The sequence below is a fragment of the Dermacentor variabilis genome, chromosome 6 (assembly GCF_050947875.1).
Source record: "Dermacentor variabilis isolate Ectoservices chromosome 6, ASM5094787v1, whole genome shotgun sequence".
NCBI classification, from domain to species: Eukaryota; Metazoa; Arthropoda; class Arachnida; order Ixodida; family Ixodidae; genus Dermacentor; species Dermacentor variabilis.
In genome coordinates this window covers 41,115,079-41,134,388 of record NC_134573.1, presented here as the reverse complement: position 1 = coordinate 41,134,388, position 19,310 = coordinate 41,115,079, and the positions used below count along the sequence as shown (strand labels likewise).

General features: G+C 45.6%; 1 protein-coding gene across 1 annotated transcript in view; it reads left to right on the top strand.

Annotated features, from left to right (window-relative positions):
- The first annotated feature begins 3,897 nt into the window (after window positions 1-3,897).
- The window catches only part of LOC142584754 (glutathione S-transferase Mu 2-like), a 37,805-nt gene continuing 22,392 nt past the window's right edge, over window positions 3,898-19,310 (top strand). The window contains exon 1 of the mRNA XM_075694988.1: window positions 3,898-4,122. Coding sequence (XP_075551103.1) covers window positions 4,025-4,122 — 98 coding nt within the window. The 5' untranslated portion in view covers window positions 3,898-4,024. The remainder of the gene's footprint in view (window positions 4,123-19,310) is intronic.

The window sequence follows — 19,310 nt, the reverse complement described above, 5'->3', positions numbered from 1 at the left end:
TCGGCTTCGACCGCTCATTTCTCACTCACGGTATCTTTTGCCTTAGAAATTTGAATCTAGAAGAGCTGTTTCTCCACGAGGAAGCTCATCGAGGGATAGCGGGATTTTAGCGCTCGCTCGCCGCATAGGTGATCACCGCCCTTACGAAGGGTCGTGCGTAGGGCTTCGACAATGGCGTCGTAAAGGGAGTGGGCAGTAACTATCACGGCCGATGTTACGTCACACAGCCAAGCGGCTGTTTACCAGCGCATGTTATAGGCTGCAGGAATGTAACACGGATGGAGGGGAGGGAGGTATACAAGCTACGGCTCGAGTCTACGGGCGTTGTCTGATCGTAAAGCTCTTTCGAATGTTGTTGCTATTACTGCAGGACATCTGCGGCCTGTATTCATCACGACACCTTGAAATATTGGCGCCGAGGACTTAAGGAGTCGCGCTCTGTCGGAAGCTCCGCGCTAGCGCAGTCCGGGATCTAACGGGGCACGCTCCTCGTAGGTTTGGCTGTCGGCACTCGATAAAAATACCACAGGAGCCCTCCTGGACTTTTCTGTAAGTACTCTCGAAACGACGGAATTGTTTTACTGCAAAAATAATCTTCGGCAAGCAGGAAGCACAGAATGGTTTCCAGACGCTGTCTCTTCACCGAATAGTGAACGCCTACTGCGCACGGTAGCCGCGATCGAGTCCCCCGAACCTGTTTCTTGCGTGAAAGGTAAGCAATCTCTCAGGAAAAATTATTTGAAATATGTTCTTATAGTAGGGTACCTGTATAACCAAATGGAGCATACCAGAATGGAGCCTCAATGCAGCGACTGCACGGGTTCGCACCGGCCGACTGCACGTCTCCATGCATGTCTGCGCACAATGTTTCGTGAGCTTTAGGCCGCAATGTATGATCATACTATGGTACACAAGCAACCAATGTTGCGTGGACGCTATCAGAGCTGTTTAAAAATAATGTCGTTTCAACTAGCGACTCCAACGCCTACGGGGACTTGTGAGGCGTCGTAGCTACAATTCAATCCCCCCACTTTCTTTTTCTAAATACATGGACGTTTCAATATCAATATTTCTCGAATTGCATCGCACTATGTTTATCTGTCTTCTCAGCGAGCAATTTCTCGCTGCTTCTTTTTCCTAATCCAGTACATTCATTGTTTGGTGCTAACACGAACATAATCATACGCCATGCCCTTTTTCTGTTTTTCTTACCGCTTGCTTTCCAATCCAGTGAACTTGCTAATGTCTAGCATCAACAAGTTCATAGATCAAAGCTTCATGACATTAGCTGGGCAGCGCGCGCGGGTAAATGTCTCAGTTCGCGCTTTCTGCTACTCACCGAACATAGCAGTGTCAGCGCTGTGACAGAAGTCTTCCTCGCGGAAGTCCTTGCTGTACACTCGAGGTGTAGCCGATGGCTGCTTGCCGGTTCTAAGTTTCCCGCAGCTTATTGTCCAGCGGGCATGTGTGAGGGCTGACACCGCAGGCTCCGTTGCGTATGTCCGGCACTGCACCACCGAGCAGTAGCTACACCATGCTGGACGCCTTCAAAGGCAGCCGCTACCTATTATAGGGCTTTCCGGTGATTTCATGCAGACACACGGAGCAGGAAAGCCTGTTTTAAATACCATTTAAAAGTACAAAAGAATGTTTAAATACCATTCCAGAAACCTCGCCACGCTTGTTTCGTGACAAGACTTAGTTTAGGAGAAAATTGCACCTGTAGGGTCCACGTACCTTCTTCAAATTTCTATTCTCCCGCCGCCCAACCGGAGGAGCGGTGACGTTCCATACGCCATAACTGCCCTTTGCTGACGTCGGTGATTAAACGGCGCCCGACAGACAGCGCCATCGAACCAAGAAAAAGGGGTGGATTCGCCGTTGCAGCTGCTGTTCAGTCACGTGGGCAGACCTTTCGGGCATCCTGGAAAATCACGTCGAAGTTGAATTCTCTGCGACGTGTAGTTTGTGCGAGTTTCCCGAGAAAGGAAAACATGCGCAGCACCATGCGATACCGGAACTGCTGAGAAGAGTCGAGCGAAAATGAAACCTTTCGACCGCCCGCGCCGTTGTCAAGGGGAATTTCAGATAGTTATTTTTCCTTAAAACGAAATAGAACTGAAGAAGCAGCATTTTGTCTCGTCTTAGAAAACAAAGATGACTTTTTCAACGAGTGGTTGAGTACCAGTGACGGAGTTTAACTCAGGAGTGCTTTCGTCATCACGTAAGTACATGAATGTTACGGGGGAGTCTCTAAATCTTGTCCGGCATTTACCTCAATTTCTCTATTATTACGGTTCTGTTCGGAATAATACTGAGGCCTTCATAGATTCTCGACTACTTATCTATCACTTTAGCTTGACTTAATATATGCCTTATGTGTCCCTTTAAGCTTTGAATGCCGGACGTTTCTAGTTTCCTGGAAAATGCCTTCTTGTCGCGCTCGCTAGCACGGAATGGCTTCTACGATAAGCCCTCAGGTCACTTCGCTCGCTGCAGCTGCTGCTCTTCCTTATGCCAGCTAAGGTGTGAAAACGAGTGTCCGAGTTCATCGAGTGAGATGTGTTCATGTTTGCCTGTGCGCGCGTGACAATTTGCTTGTTAATTTAGTGACTATGCAAATCCTTACAGCAGTTTATTAAACAGATGAAACCAGTAACCTTACTTCGTATAACTGTGCAATAATTTGCTATCGCAATCCATGCTTTGTCTTTCGGGCGAAACTGCGACATTTTTGGGGAAGAAACGAGCCGCCTCTCCTGTCCAGTCGTCACGGCCTTTCGGCACCCGATAGAGGTTAGTTTAGCAAGGAAACGGATCATTATGGCGTACTTAAGTTATGGAGGCAATTCAACATATAATACGACAGTACGGGCACCCATCGCACGACCTCCGCCGACATTGCTGGGTATTTTTCTTCCTTTAACTTAAATGGAATGCCCGATTTCATACAAGGTACCTCTATCATCAAACACTTCTTCCTTGAATTTTCCTTTTTTTTTTCTGTGCCAGACTTGCGTTCATTTCGTAAACCTTACTGTATGGCGTCAATGCAGCCAAGTATTAAAGGTCAGTAACATCAGCAACTCAATAGTTAGAACTAATGATTCTGAAACAAAAAAAAACACTTTGGTATGCCAGAGAGAAACGGTGATAAGTACAACGGTAAAAAACATAAGGTAGCTTGAACGGGTTACCGTTTAAGACACAGAAACAGGTGAATCTATGAAATGCCGAGCATGGTGTACACCCAGGAAGCGCTTTACGACCTCATACTTACCTCTTGAGCACACGGGTCGACACGACCTTCTGCTTATTAAATGTTTGTCATTCTATACCTGGGCAACATCGAAACAATTAACGACAGCAAATTCTTATTAATGTTTGTCTGGTATGCGTGCTGATGCATCATTTACTTGTTTGTTATTTATTCTCTCAACTTTATCCACATTCAGCAGGACCTGTGCTCATTGAATGATGTGTGGCATACAGGTGGGCCGTTGCTGGAGCCAGTGCTCTGCGTTCTCTGTATTTTGTTTTGTTTATCTTCTTTTGGCAGCAATTTACGCCTAAGAGAAAATCGATTAATCCTGCACACTGACCAATGGAAGCAAAAAGGCACACACGGCGCAAGTAGCCCAGTGCTTATCACCCGCGTGCACCTTCCGGCATGCCGGCGTACGTCACTGCGCGCGGCGGTTGCGCAAAGGCGCGCACGAACGGCACTCGGGGCATCGCCTGCCCCACAGCGCTTCCCATTGAAAGCGTCCTTCGAGGCACGGTCGCTCGGTAAACACCAATCAGTAGGTACCGGGCTTCCTGTTGGCGACAGCCCGCATGCCGGTATTGCGCAATCCGGCGCCCGCCCGTTGATGCGGGACCGCCTGGGGCCGCTTCGGTCGCCGCTAGTGTGGTGCTCATAGGTGGCAGAGCGGGTGCTTTCAAAGTCGTGGAAACAAGCGCGTAGTCGTCTTCCGGCTGCTGGCAAAAGTGTGCGTGTTCGTGTGTCAAGCTATCAAGAGACATGGCTCCCCTCGTGCTCGGCTACTGGGACATTCGAGGCATCGGCGAGCCCATTCGCTACATGCTGGCCCACGCCGGAGTCCCCTACGAGGACAAGAGGTAGGCCTCGCTCCGGCATCCTGGATTCGCCGCGGCAGTGCATGCCGGTTTCCCGCCTCGTCCGGTTACGGCTTGCGCCACACATTGTGCGGCGACACGAGGCAGGGGCGGGGAGTTCGAGCATTTCTACTTGGCGCTGTGCCAGAACAGGGCCACGTGCTTCGGTTGTGCAGAACTCTTCGCGCGAATGTTTCCGTCGGCATAGCGATTATAGGTGGCATTACAAAGAGGGTTGCAAGTCGCACTTTATTCTTCTGCGAATTATTTTGGAATTCTCTCTCCGCCATGTTGGCAGCATGCCAATCGGTGTGGACGGCCCTACGTACCGAGATTTCATTGGTAATCAACCATGTACCAACTATCTCAACAAGCGGCTGCATGTCGATGGCGGCTGAATGCATAACAACATTTGTGCCTTGGGTGCTCGCTCGATCACCCCAGGTGGTCAAACATAACATGTAACCCATGTGTCTATACGGCTGGCCTTATGACTCCGTGCGCTCTTTGGCTATGTTAAACTACACAAACCCAACTCTTTTATATACAAGAAGAAATCGAGTTGGAAGCAAGAAGCAGTAACATAAATTCTCATAACGACGCACATGTATTTTAACGGGTTACGTGAATTGGCCGGTGTGGTGTACAGCGTTTCGGCGGCGGTCGCTTTTACGTAGGGCTGACACACCGTCGTGTTAGCCAGATATTAATGGAAAATAGAAGGTCGTTAACCAGATGATCGCCATCTAATCGTTCTTTGCACTGTCGAGACTAAATGCACGCCATATTTGATGAGTGCGCTGTTTTGTGCTGGCTCGGGAACGAAAAAATGCGTCTAATGGTCTACGCCTGGCATATTATTCCTAGTGGAAGCGCATGCTTGAGCCCGCTTTCGATTAACTTGCACAAAGCACAAATGAAATGCCTAAACAGTTATCTCTCGCGTAGGCTTGCACGTGTGCCTGATTGACAGGTGGCGCTACCATCCCTGAGCGTGCGCCGATAAGTTTTGTGCGCACTTTCTTTTCCACCGCGCCCTTCGGATGATATTCGAGCGTTTTTGTCTGGGTATCTTGTGTCCATGGCTCCACGCCGTACCTTCTGTCAGGATCAATCTCTACAAACTAGCTCAATTTTATGTGGTTCTCTGTCGATTAGATTCGGTTGTAATCGGCTACATATTGTCTAATACCGGCACTTTTATTAAATTCCAGCTTATGCACTCACTCGTGATGCGATATAAGAGCCTTTTTGTGGGTCATAATGCGCCGTGCATTCAACTATCGACACTGGTGTATTCAAAATAAATGTTAATGCGTAATAACCACTTTCTATAACAGCACTGTCATATCAGGCAACCACGTTGGTGTCATTTGTCTTGCTGTTGACGGCTATAGGATATGTTTTAGTGCCGTGTCCACTAGGCAGCGAGATTGCGCTTTTTTAGTGGATTTCTTGGCTTCCAGGTTCCTGGCGCTTAAAGCCTACTACTGATTAAATCACTTTTAGATTGTCATTCTTTCATTTCGTGCAGAATTTGAGGATCCACTTTTATGGATATGGATCATGACCGAAGGTTAGGACAAGTAGCGAAAAAGCCTAACAACTGAATAATGGTAAACGCAATTCCACGAAGGGACAGAGATAGACACATAAGAACAGCACAGGCACTAACTCGCGACTAAATATTATTCTCAAGACTTTGCCTTCTTAAACCCGTCGTGGTTGCTCAGTTGTTATGGTTTTGGGTAACTGAGCACGAGGTCACGGGATCGAATGCCGGCCATGACGGCCGCATTTCGATGGGGGCAAAATCCGAAATAACCCGTGTGGTCGCCAGGTGGTCGAAATTTTTGGAGTCCTCCGCTACGGCGTGGCTCATAATGAGAAAGAGGTTTTGGCAAGTAAAACCCCATAATTTATTCTGCCTACTTAAGTACGCAGCAGACCAGTATCGCCCAAGCACGCTGCCCATCAAGCCAACCAATGCATCATACCAAGCAGCGTATAGATTACAGCATCATTTCCAAAACCTGTTTTTCTTTGCGACACAAAACAACCGACACAACACTAATACAGGCACTTTCGTTCTTTCTGATATATGCCTTCATAATTTTTCTCGCCATAGTATTACCACTGCTGCCTATAATTCGAGTATCGGAAAGAATTGGCTCGCAGGAACAGGACCTACAGTGCATGGGCAAATGAAATCAAGCTTTGTTAGCTACAGAGCGCTCATGTTGCCGCACCCGATCGTTGACGCATCGACGGTTTTGGCTGGTTTGTTTGATGCTTTGGGCAAGGGAAATGGAGGCATATCGTATTAGAAAGGAAAAAGAAGTGCCTGCATTAGCGATACGCCGGTGGTTTTGCATAGCAAAGAAAACAAGTCTTTTGAAATGCTGTACTCTATACGCTTGTTGGTACGATGCAGTGGTTGGCTTGATGGGATCCTCGTGCGCCGTGCACTGAAGCAGATCTGTCCCGTCTTTGAATTGTGCTTATCAGTATTCAGTTGTTAAGCATGAACCAACTAGCCCAGCAACAAATTTTGTGAATGAAAGAAACCGGTCTTAACACTGTTTTATTTATTTACTTTCATTTACTTGCTGATCTACATCGCCCAATGTTGGGCATTAGAATAGGGAGGAAGAATAATATACATACGTATATATACAGACGGTTGATAGTACAAAAGAATTCATCTAATACATGATACAACACAGAATTAAAACATGCAGTAACTAATACAACTTTGCGGCTACGGTTATAATGAAATCCAAAAGGAACACAATGTAATACATAATACAACGCAATACTATAAAATAGTGATTAAGACAACGTTCCCACTTTGGTTAAGCTCTTTAGTGTGCGCGGTTTGTTCGTGCTCGTCTCTATTTCTCTCTATCTCCCCCTTCCGTTCTTTCTCTTTTTATACCCCTTCGCGCTTCCCCCTGTTCAGGGTAGCCAACCGGAACTGTCTCTGGTTAACCTCCCTGCCTTTCTATGCATCCCCTTCTCGCTCTTGGAGGTTAATATTAAGTCTCGGACTGGAAAAGGTGGACCTCATATTCTATCTAAAGAAAAAGAAACATGTGTAAAAAACAAACAAATATGGCGACTAAAAACTTTCAAATACAGATGACGCTGCTGCGACAATTTGATGCGGCAGTATATTCCAGTTGTGGACAGTGTTGGGAAAGAATGAATGCTTATATGGATCGATACAGCATTTGTAGTCTTGTACTTTTGGTGGATGATCTGTTCTGGGTGATATGTAACTTGGGTTTTTCATGTACTACCAGCGTCAAATGAAACGTGAGCAGCGGAGCGCGCGGCCTAGGCATACGCGAAAGTCCTGTGTGCGCCGTCCAATCATCACCATTGACAGGCGAGCACATCCGGCTTCGCCGCACGACGATCGTTTGGAAGTCCAATGGCCAAAAGTGCTCGGCACGCCCGCGCCGGTCTACCAGCAATACCGCGCTGCGCAAGTTCACCGACTGGAAGAGTGAATCTGGCACACAAGCGTCAAGCCACATGAGCGAATCTATCTCTGTTGATGAAGGGGCAAACTGGGCAACGCGCACCGCTGTTCAGGCCGATAGCACCTAGGGTTTGGGCGAGCTATGCCACAATAATCACCGTAAATTGCAATATTTTAGCTTCTGTTCTCGTTTATTTTTATTTTCTGCCTTTCAAATATAAGAACCAGAACAGACGCAAACATATCTCACCATAGGGGGATCGCGCGGTGCTGCCAAAGCGGATGTGCGCGCCTGTGAATGCTGATGACTGCACGGTGCGCACTACAGCTTCACTTATGCTTATGCCACGCGCTCCGCTGTTCACGTTTTATTTGACGATTATAGCACATGTCCCTGCACAAGCCAGTCTTGCCTGTGTAAATGGTGGAGAAAAGTTCAAGTAGTAAATATTTCCGTCGATTTGCGAGGACTGGAGCAGTAAACACACAGAAATTTCTTGGAGTCTGGTTCCATGAACACCTGTCAAGGACACCACAAGTGAAACATCTCTGAACTGATCTGGCTCGCTCTGTCCCCCGCAGGGGCGTCTGCGTCAGCAGGCGTTTGGTGTGTTGCGACACCACGTACCCGAGCACACGAGGGTTGGACCCTCCCGCGTGTAGCCGTGCGCGGCTTAACCGTGTCTGGGGAAAAGGGGATCCTGGGGGTTGAGCCGAAGCTGGGTGTTTGGACCTTTAAGGCCCCCCGGCGGAGGCAACACACCTCTTCGGCCCCGGCTTCACATAGACGGCACCTCCAGACTGACCCACCTGGAGGAAATCGGCAGTCGCCTTTTCCTGCCCTTTTCTCCAATCTTCGTCTTTCTCTGTCGCCTTTTTCATCTTTCCTGTTTTCTCTTCACTTCTTATTACTTCCTTATTTCCTGGCGGCAAGGGTTAACCTTGTGTAATATATCCAGTCTTGGGCATATATATTAGGTTATAGTGGGATTGTACCGCTGGCGTACGCAGAATAGAATGTTTCTAATCCTGTGACGTCCCCAGGTTGGGCTCCGAGGTGGGCGGCGGGCATTCCTGCCGAATACAGTAATTCTATATATGGCTTCAAATTTCCCCCCACTCCTTGATCGCTCCCTGAAGAGGGGGCGCACCGATGAAACTTTCAACTTCCTCTTGAAACCGAAAGAAATTTTCCCCAAATACCATGCAATACATAGCCAGCATGAAACCAAGACAGTTCGCACAATATCCCCATTTGTGGTCGCAAAATGTCTGACTGAAGCAATCGGCTCTGGTTACAAAGTAACTAAGATGGGAAGCGGCGACCTTCTTCTCGAAGTACGTGACAAGCTCCAATTCAGCAAACTGACCAAACTTGTTGCGTTTGGTGACATCCCTGTATCTGTGGGCCCCCACCGGACTATGAACACTGTGCGTGGTGTCATTTCTGATGACGACCTCCTTGATCTTAGTGAGAGCGAGCTGTTGGACGGATGGCAAGACCAAAACGTGGTAAAGGTGCAACGAATTAAGTTAAGGCGTGACGACAAGGAAATTCCAACAAAGCATCTAATAATAACATTTGGAACAAGTGAACTACCTGATTCATTAGAGACGGGATATTGTAAACTACGCGTACGACCGTACATTCCCAATCCGCGCCGATGCTTCAAGTGTCAGCGTTTTGGGCATGGGTCTCAGAGCTGCCGAGGGCGTGCCACTTGTGCAAAATGTGCATCTAAAGACCACGCTTCAGACAACTGTTCTTCTCCAACCCACTGCGCTAACTGTGACGGAGACCACCCCGCCTATTCGCGATCGTGCCCGTCATGGAAGAAAGAAAAACAAATAATCGAACTCAAGGTAAAACTAAACATCACTTTTCCAGAAGCGCGCAAGCGTTTTAGTGTCCACAATCAATCGAATCCGTCCTACAGTGATGTGACGCGCCGGGGGGCAGCGCCACATCTTCTGGCGGCCACGCAAGTCCCACGGAGTGTGACGGCGGTTACGCCATCAGCCCCCCTGGCGGGAGCAGCCACTGCTCTTCCGCCCCCTACCACGAAGGGTCAGCAGACTTCCGAGCCTGCCGCTCCCAGGGCCACTGCTCGTGCAGATAGGCCCGAAAAACTCCCTAGAGTGCCCGCTGAGCGGGCTTCATCCAGCGCCTCTGACGAGGCGATGGATGTAACAAAAACTTCTCCGGCGTCTCAGACGCCGAAGGAACGGCGTTGCTCCCTGGAGCGCGCCCACAAAAAAGAAATTCCCCGCATCAAGGGGCCTGGAAAGGTCCCTTGAGCCAACCTAATATCTCTTCACACACACCATAAAACACTTCCAATATGGACACACAGATAATGCATTGGAATGTGAGAGGTTTAATACACAATCTTGATGATATTAAGGAACTCCTTCGCAAGTTTAACCCAAGGGTGCTGTGTGTGCAAGAGACACACCTCAAACCTTCACATACTAACTTTCTGAAACAATATGCCATTTACCGCAAAGATCGCAGTGACGCTCTTGCTTCGTCAGGTGGTGTTGCTATTATAGTTGGTAAGGGTATCGCCTGCCAACATTTACATCTGCAAACACCCCTTGAGGCAGTGGCGATCAGAGTCGTGCTATTTGATAAGTTAGTAACCGTTAGCTCTTTGTATATCCCTCCATGCCATCAACTTTCTACAACAGAATTCCAGAGTTTTATCGAAGAACTCCCCGAACCTTACATTGTAGTAGGTGATTTAAACGCACACAACACCCTCTGGGGAGATTCTCGTTGTGATGCAAGAGGGCGTTTATTAGAAAAGTTCCTTTTATCTTCCAATGCATGCATATTGAACAAGAAAGAACCTACATTCTACAGCGTGGCAAATAAAACATTCTCATCTATTGACTTAAGCATAACATCAAGTACACTAGTGCCATATCTGGAGTGGAACGTGATCAAAAATCCATATGGTAGTGACCATTTCCCAATTCTCTTAAAATTAACACAAGGCGATAAGTGTTCCCCACATCTGCCACGTTGGAAGGTCGACTGTGCTGACTGGAAACGATACAGAGAGCTGACGCATTTGACCTGGGATGACATATGTACTCTCTCAATCGATGATAGAGTATCATATTTGACGGCATTTATAACTAATGCTGCGTCAATATGTATCCCTCAAACGAATGGATCACCCTCTAAACGGCGTATTCCTTGGTGGAATGAGCAGTGTAAGGAAGCCCGCAAAAATCAAAATAAGGCTTGGGGTCGCCTTCGCGACTGCCCAACTACCGAGAACTTGATCAGCTTTAAGAAAATAAAATCAGAAGGTAGAAGAACGCGCCGCCTTGCCAAAAGGGAAAGCTGGCAAAAATACATCTCTAGTATTAATTCTTATACAGACGAGGGAAAAGCCTGGAACAGGGTAAACAAAATAAAAGGCCGCGAAACTCATCCTCTACCATTGGTAAATACACAAGGAGACACCCTCATTGACCAAGCCGACTCTCTAGGGGTACATTTTGAAAGGATTTCTAGCTCATCCCACTATTCAGACACATTTCTGAGGTACCGGCAACAAGCGGAACGACTGCCTCTGGGTAGGAAAGGCAATAGCAACCAACCTTACAACCGCCCATTTAGCATGGCGGAATTTCAGGCTGCGCTGAATGGCTGTAACAAGTCTGCTCCAGGAAGTGACAGAATATTGTATATAATGATCAAACACCTACACCCTGAAACCCACAAAACACTACTGTCACTCTTCAACTCTGTGTTCTCCGCTGGTTACATTCCATCCGCCTGGAAGGAAGCAATAATTATTCCAATACTAAAAGACGGCAAGGACCCAACTTCAGTCAACAGCTATAGGCCTATAGCGTTGACAAGTTGCCTATGTAAACTCTTTGAAAAATGGTTAATCGGCGTCTCCTTCATTTTCTTGAAAGTAACAAACTATTAGATCCCCTACAGTGTGGTTTCAGGGAAGGTAGATCCACAACTGATCACCTTGTCCGCATCGAGACGAATATTCGTGATGCTTTTGTGCACAAGCAGTTCTTTTTGTCAGTGTTTATTGACATGGAGAAGGCTTACGACACCACGTGGCGGTTCGGAATTCTCCGTGACCTGGCCGAAATGGGAGTCCGAGGTAATTTGCTGAATGTCATCCAGAGTTACCTGTCTAACCGCACGTTCCGCGTCAGAGTTGGTAATGTGCTATCTCGTCTATTTACACAGGAAACAGGTGTACCACAAGGTGGCGTGCTTAGCTGCACTCTATTCGTTATAAAAATGAACTCACTCTACACTATCATACCACGTACAATGTTTTATTCTGTGTATGTAGATGACGTACAAATAGGTTTTAAATCATGCAGTCTTTCCATCTGTGAGCGACATGTACAGCTTGGGCTAAACAAATTGTCAATGTGGGCTGACGAGAATGGGTTTAAATTAAACCCGCAAAAAAGTACGTGTGTTCTGTTCTCGAACAAGAGAGGTATATTTCCTGAACACGCTATTTACCTTCATGGACAACAGCTCCCAGTGAGCCATGAACATAAATTTTTGGGCCTCATATTAGACACTAAATTAACATTTATCCCCCACCTAAAATATCTGAAGGCGAAGTGCATGAAGACAATGAATCTTCTGAAGCTCTTGTCCCGTACATCCTGGGGAAGTGACAGAAGATGCCTTTTGAGCATATATAAAAGTTTGATAAGGTCACGCCTTGACTATGGTGCTATAGTGTATAACTCTGCTACGCCTAGTGCCTTGAAGATGTTAGATTCGATTCACCGCTTGGGTATCCGTCTTGCTACAGGTGCCTTCAGGACTAGTCCTGTAGAGAGCCTGTACGTTGAATCCAACGAATGGTCTCTTCATCTACAAAGGGCATATCTATCTTTTTCTTACGCCTTGAAAGTTAAATCAGACATTCAGCATCCATGTCATTTTGCAATTAGCGACTTGTCAACTGCCAGGCTATTCCGTAACCGCCCAGCCATCAGGCCTCCTCTATCCCTCCGAGTGGAAGCACTGTCAGAAGAAACAGGCGTCTCTTTTCTAGAAAATATCCCAATGGCTCCTACTCGGCTCCCACCGCCTTGGGAGTGGCAAACTATCCAATGTGACATATCATTCTTAGAAATATCGAAACGAGCGCCTGAGGCTCACATACAATCACATTTCCTTGAACTAAAAGAGAAGTATTCCTGTGCTGAATTTTACACGGATGCTTCGAAATCTGCTGATGGTGTTGCTTACGCAGCTCTTGGACCATCCTTTTCAATATCTGGGACACTAAACCCATACACAAGTATCTTTACAGCGGAAGCATACGCTATACTCTCGGCTATTAAACACATCAGACTCACAAACATCGCTAAGGCTGTTCTCTTCACAGACTCATTAAGTGTCGTGAAAGCACTGATTAGTTTACAAAAACATAAGAATTCCGTTTTGAATGAGCTGTATAATTTATTGTGCACCCTATATATGTGCAATCAAGTGATTGTCATATGCTGGGTACCCGGTCACAAAGGTATAAAAGGGAACGAAGTAGCTGACGAAAGCGCTACATCAGTAACCTTTAGCGACAGAGATAGAAATATTCCCATCCCTACCACAGACCTAAAGCCTTTTCTACGCCGTAAATTAAGGAATTATTGGCAAGGCAAGTGGGATACACAAGCAATGAATAAGCTTTACATAATAAAACCAAAACTGGGGAACTGGATAAGTGGGAAAACAGCACGTTACAAGGAAGTACTTCTTTGCCGTTTAAGGATAGGCCACACATACGGTACCCACTCTCATCTCTTGACTGGGGGCGATCCTCCAACTTGTGTTAAGTGCGGCAATAGTCTCACAGTCCTGCATGTTCTTATTCAGTGCCCTGCAATAGAAACAGACAGGAAAAAGTGTTTCCCTGCTGCATATCGCGAGAATTTACCCCTTCACCCTGCATTTTTTCTTAGCGATGAACCGCTTTTTAATCTGCAAACAGTCTTAGAGTTTTTAGCCGAAACGGACACCTTGAAAATCATCTGGCCAGGCAACTTTTAGCACACGACTAACAGCCCTGCATTCAAGGGCTCTCTTGAAACTCTCTTGCCAGTTTTAAGTTTTATTGCATCATGTTTTAACGAAAGTCCATTGCCATAGCTCATATCACACCCTAGTCATCGTCATTATTTTAGCACCTATGCATTCTACTCCACTTACAGCGGAAGTTTTTAGGCCCTTTTACAGCCATATCTCATCTACCATGATGAGTTCATTGTGCACGTCACCCACAACACATCGTCAACATTACCACCTGTCATGGCGCTCTTTGGCCAAACCTGGCCCTTGCGCCATTAAACACCACACATCATCTGGCTCGCTCTGTCGGATGTCTCAGTAGAATCGCTTCCCTTCTCCCTTCGTGGTTAACTAAATCACTCTACTATACGTTATTGTACTCGAAACTACTATACGGAATGCTGGTGTGGGGAACAACAACTAAAACAAATTATGATAGGTTAATAATCCTGCAGAAGCCCGTGCTTCGTATCCTGGAAAAATATAAAGGTCATGCCAAGGACCTAGCCACTGAACCACTTTTTCTCAAACGTGAAATCCTTTCCGCAAAAAAAGTATATAATCTAAAGTTGATGCAGCAAATACATAAACACAAATTACACGATGCCTTCCCAAGCACTGTATCCACGAAATATGGGTTCAGAAGCTCTAGCCGAAAAACTAAAAAAGTAGGCACGAACTATGGCAAACAGGCCATGGAATATAAAGTAGTGCAATTATTAAACCTCCATGAATCGAATATTCACCTTACATTACAAGCCAAGAAGCTCAAGCGCAATTATAAATCATTCCTTCTGACTACTAACCTCATAGTCGATTCACAAGTGTTGTGAAATTATGTTTTGTATATATTTAGATGAATTTCTTTTTTTTTTGCTCGTAATCGCGAAAATTCAAACAAAATTGTTAGATTCCATTTCAATGTATCATTTTTAAAATGTATAATGTATTGTAGAGCGTGTTGCATACAAATGTATAAACAAACACGTATGTGATCCGATGTAGAGAAGTAGATGCATTGCACTTAATGAAGCGTATATTGAGTCGTGTCAACTGCTGTAGACTGGCTTGTTGATCAGGGGGCCCAGACCTCGTCAGGATTTCTCGCCTTTAGTCTTTGCCTCCCGCAGGGAAATTTAGTATTCTTCCTGCAAAATAAACACGTTTGATTTGATTTGAAAGTAACACGTGTTTATGATGCGCTCTGAGTGAAATAATAGTCGGCGACAACGAACCGGGCTGCACGTTTCTTTATTCGTTCCAACTGATTAATGGATGTTTGTTTCTGGTCCCAGGCCAAGCAACCTTACTGCAAGATCGGACGAAAGTTTAAAGTGTTTCCTTTAATTACGGGGGGGGGGGGGGGGGAGGGGAGGGGGGCTCTCCAGAAATTACGTTTTACAAAATTTAATGAATGACTATCCTTTGTTGCCACGCTCTATATACCGTCATTCCAAGAAACGTTATTCTTAAAAACCACGCCTAAGTACTTACAACTGCTTACCTCAATAAATTTTTCAGTGTGTGGAAAGTAATTTGTGACAAGTGGTACCGTGTTCTTGATGAAGCGAACGATATTGCACTTGGCCGAGTTTAATTTCATGTTACACCTGTCGCAACACGTCGTCAGTGTCGGAAGGTCACTTCGTTAGATACTTGAGTCGGCAGGGGACGTAATCGCGTGGTATATGCAACAATTGTCAGCATACAGGCGCATGGGACATGTGACTGGAAGGATGCTTCCCTATGTCGTTTATGAATTTCAGAAATAACAGTGGGCCCAAGACGGACCCCTGTACAACGCCCGACAAAACATTAGTCTCTGTTGAGGTCGCACCCTCAAGAACAACACGCTGCTTTCTACCAGTCAGATACACTTGGATTCATTTCATCAATGATGCTGGATTTTTCATGGCGGACAGTTTCAGCAATAGAAAGTTATGCGCACCAGAATGATCAGGACCAAATGCGAACTAACTTGAACGTTTCTGAGTAGCGAAGCAACTCCATGTTCTATTATGTTTTCGATTTGTTCTAAGTTTGTAGAAGTTGGCAAGTCTTCCGAAATAGCAGCAGTGCCGGAAAATATTGATTTGAAGCAATAATTAAAGTGCTCAGCTTTGCTGGCTACGTCTTCACCATAATTTACGTCATCTATAATATCAGGGACAGCTACTTTACTGTTAGTTTTACTTTAGACATCCAGAGATTTTTCGGATTAGATTTTAGTTTGTCAGTTATTATACTCAGATATGTATCCTCTGCTTTTCTCATTTCTTTGTTTATTGACTCGTTTGTCTTTCACCTTAACATACGTGTCGGAATCCGGGCATGCGCAATATTTGCGATGTAATCGGTGCCTTCTGTTAGTAATTCATCGCAGGTGGCGGTTAATCGATGGCTTATAACTGTCGTGGGGAAACTACGATGCGTGAGGGGGCGTGCATTTGAACCAATGACAATAGTTTAGCTTTAAATGAACGTCAGGCAGAATTTACGTCAATCTTGGAGGTGTGTCGTCGTAATTCTAGTAGAAAGCGGTCGAGTTCCAGAGATAGGAATAAGTAATCTGCTTTATCATAAAAAAACAGGTTTCGTGGTGGTGGGCTTCTTCGGCGCATAGCAGTATACGTTAATGTTCCAGCTAGTAACAACTTCATAGTCGCTTGTGCCAGGAATTTCTGTGGATCTTGACACAAGATCTCGATCGTTAACAGAAACAGATCTAGTACGCTTTCATTAGCTCACTGTAAGCTTGTTGCTACTGGAACGAAGAATTGGCTTTTGTCAGCTCGCAAAACGCTGTGGAGGTAAGAGCTTAATTATTTTTCGGTTGAAAGCTTTCTCATTTATATGGAGAATGTAAAAGTCCCCACCAAAAATAATATACGTTGTGGTTAACTAAAGCAGTACGTCATTGAAATGAAAGAAACGATCCGGTGGCTTGCAGTCTGGAGGCCTGTAAGGCGATCCAATTGCTACGGAGTGGCCGTTTTCAAGCATCGCTTTACACCGGACCGTTTCAGGAAGGGCTACTTTTCACGTTGATGGGAGTTCTGCTGAGACTGCTGTGGATCAAAACAAGAACACCACCACTGTGAACTATTGCGGTCTTTTCTGTAGACATCGTAGTCTTACGGAAATATTTCGCCGTTGTAAACTGAAGTCTCTATCCATGATTCTGTAGCAATTCCTACATGACGATTTGTCAATTGCAAAAATGATTCAAACTGTTCTTTCTTTATATTTGACTTCGACAATTTGCAACAATGAGATTAAGGTTGTGTGCAGTCTTCCGAGATGTGGCGAACTGTGATGGCTATCCGTCTCTTCTACGTCATCAGTACCAGCATTATACTTGTAGGCATTTTTTGCCTATTTTCAGCATATTGTACATAAGTTTGAAATCGCCGCCACGTGATTTAGCGACCTGAAAAAACTTCTAGCGCTCAAGACGAACCGTCATTACTCTTATTTCTCTTACAAAAGCTTGCAGTCTTTGGGGCCATATATTTTCCCAGAAAGTAAGCCATCTGACGTGTCTTTCCTTTAACACAACGTTTCCTGTACGTAAGTGTCACGAACGGCACGCTCATATCAACGCGATATATAGCGTTGTGAAAGGAAAGTAGAGGGCGCACAGCGTTCAGGAAAGGCACCGATATTAGATGACTATTCTTTGGCAACATGAGCCCCAAAGTAGGTAAAACATTTTTCAAATGTTTCCGTAATCGGAAATCTTTCGAAATTTTTTAATTATTTCCGTTTAGCGAGTATACGTGCAAGGTCCTTAAAGCTTTTTCAGCCGTTGCAGCGGCGCGTTCAGTATCGCGAAACAATATCTTTTTTTTTAATTGGACTCCATCACGACCATTCGATGGCGAGTTTGATTACTCATGACTATTACTTTTCACATTCACAAACAATTGCATGTCGTTATCTTCTACGCTAGAGCACATTAATGCGTAAGAACATGTTATTTTGTTTCCTAAGTAATGTTCCGAAAACAAAATTGTGAAATATGTAATTATTCGGGCTATTGCAGAGATCACAAAAAATATTTGCAAACTGACTTTCATGTTATTTAAGGGTGACGGCTCCTTTCCTAGCTTCGCCTACTCTCTGTCATTAAAAAAAGCGCATTCTCACGATCCAAGGACGGCTTCTGAACAATGCTGGCAACACGTTTGAAGGCACGCCCCCTCGCGTCGTCGATCACGCACAGGTAGAAGGCGTCGCCTCTTTTTGCTGCAGTTGTGCAACCACTAAGATCAAGTGCACTGCCGCCGTAACTGGGGAACTGTCGTGTACAGCGGCTGATTCGTTGACTGCAGACCGTTCTCTTGGACCTGCTTTGTGACGTTCTTTACCAATCCATGTGCAAACAACGCTCATACAGCCTTCATGGAAGGGCACTCGACCTCTGCACAAACACGTAAACGGCGCCCTTCGAGACAAGCAGTTGCCTTATCTTAGGTATGCGTGGCAGGAGTTGGAGAGTGCTCCAATTTGGTGAGGGGCGTTGCCCGTACAGCGATACGGCCGCCCGACGTAGGAGTGCGAGACAAGACCGGCGTCACTGCGGGGAAAAAAAATAACGCAGGCATCTCCTGACAGCCTCTTTAAAAGGCATCTTGGGCGTTTTTTTTTTTAACCATATAAGGATATTGTCATTTTCCAATGGTATTGACGGTCCTGTCACCTATAGGGTGGTTCAATTTGCTTAGAATTCGACCAGTAATTTTAAATCACCAATAAACGAAATACCGAGACCGAAATGAGTAGCTGCTTCGTAAGACGTCACTATCAGTGAATGACGTCAGATCCTACACATGCAGAACAACAGACAACACAGTCCAGACACAGTGAACGCGTGTTGAACATGCAGTACCCCTGGCGCTAACACCAAAGAAGCGAAGCTGATGATGTCTCCTGACGACACAGGGAGCTTTTACAGAGTTTCCTAACTAGACAGCGGCGATTTAAGCGACGATTTCAGCGAGAGTGGGGTGTACACTCTGACGTCGCAAACACAGTTAGGCCAGTAGAAAGTAGCGAGTCCAGAACGCAAACAAATTTTAAAATTATTTTCGGGAAATCGAAATGGCTTGCAGCCATATAGTTTGCAGAAATAATCAGAATTCAATTGAGAACATATATGCAAAATTTCATTCACATCAGTGGACATCGAAAAATCACTGGAGTGGCCCTTTAAGGGCAAGATAACTCGTTCATAATTTGTTCCCCTAACATAGCAATCGTCATACTGCTTATCTGGCGCACGAGTATTCTCCAAGTGCGAGTTTCATCACGCGATGATTGTATGTAATGTAGATTTCGTCGATGTGACCGTTCGGCTTGGGCAGTTACGTAATAACATTTTAAATAAAAAATATTGTAGCAGTAAGACACCGGCAAGCATACAGCTTGCAAACATTACAACAGCCATTTCGAAAATTTTTATTTTCTAGTAATCCCTTCTGACCACTAGCATTCGATTCTGTTCAAAAACACGAGACGTTACAGACAGCCTTGCAGGCACAAAAGAAGCTTACAATGGCGTTCGTCTTGCATTCCTAATAAATGTGGTGTGCTCGATGTGAGGTAACAATAACCAAGCGG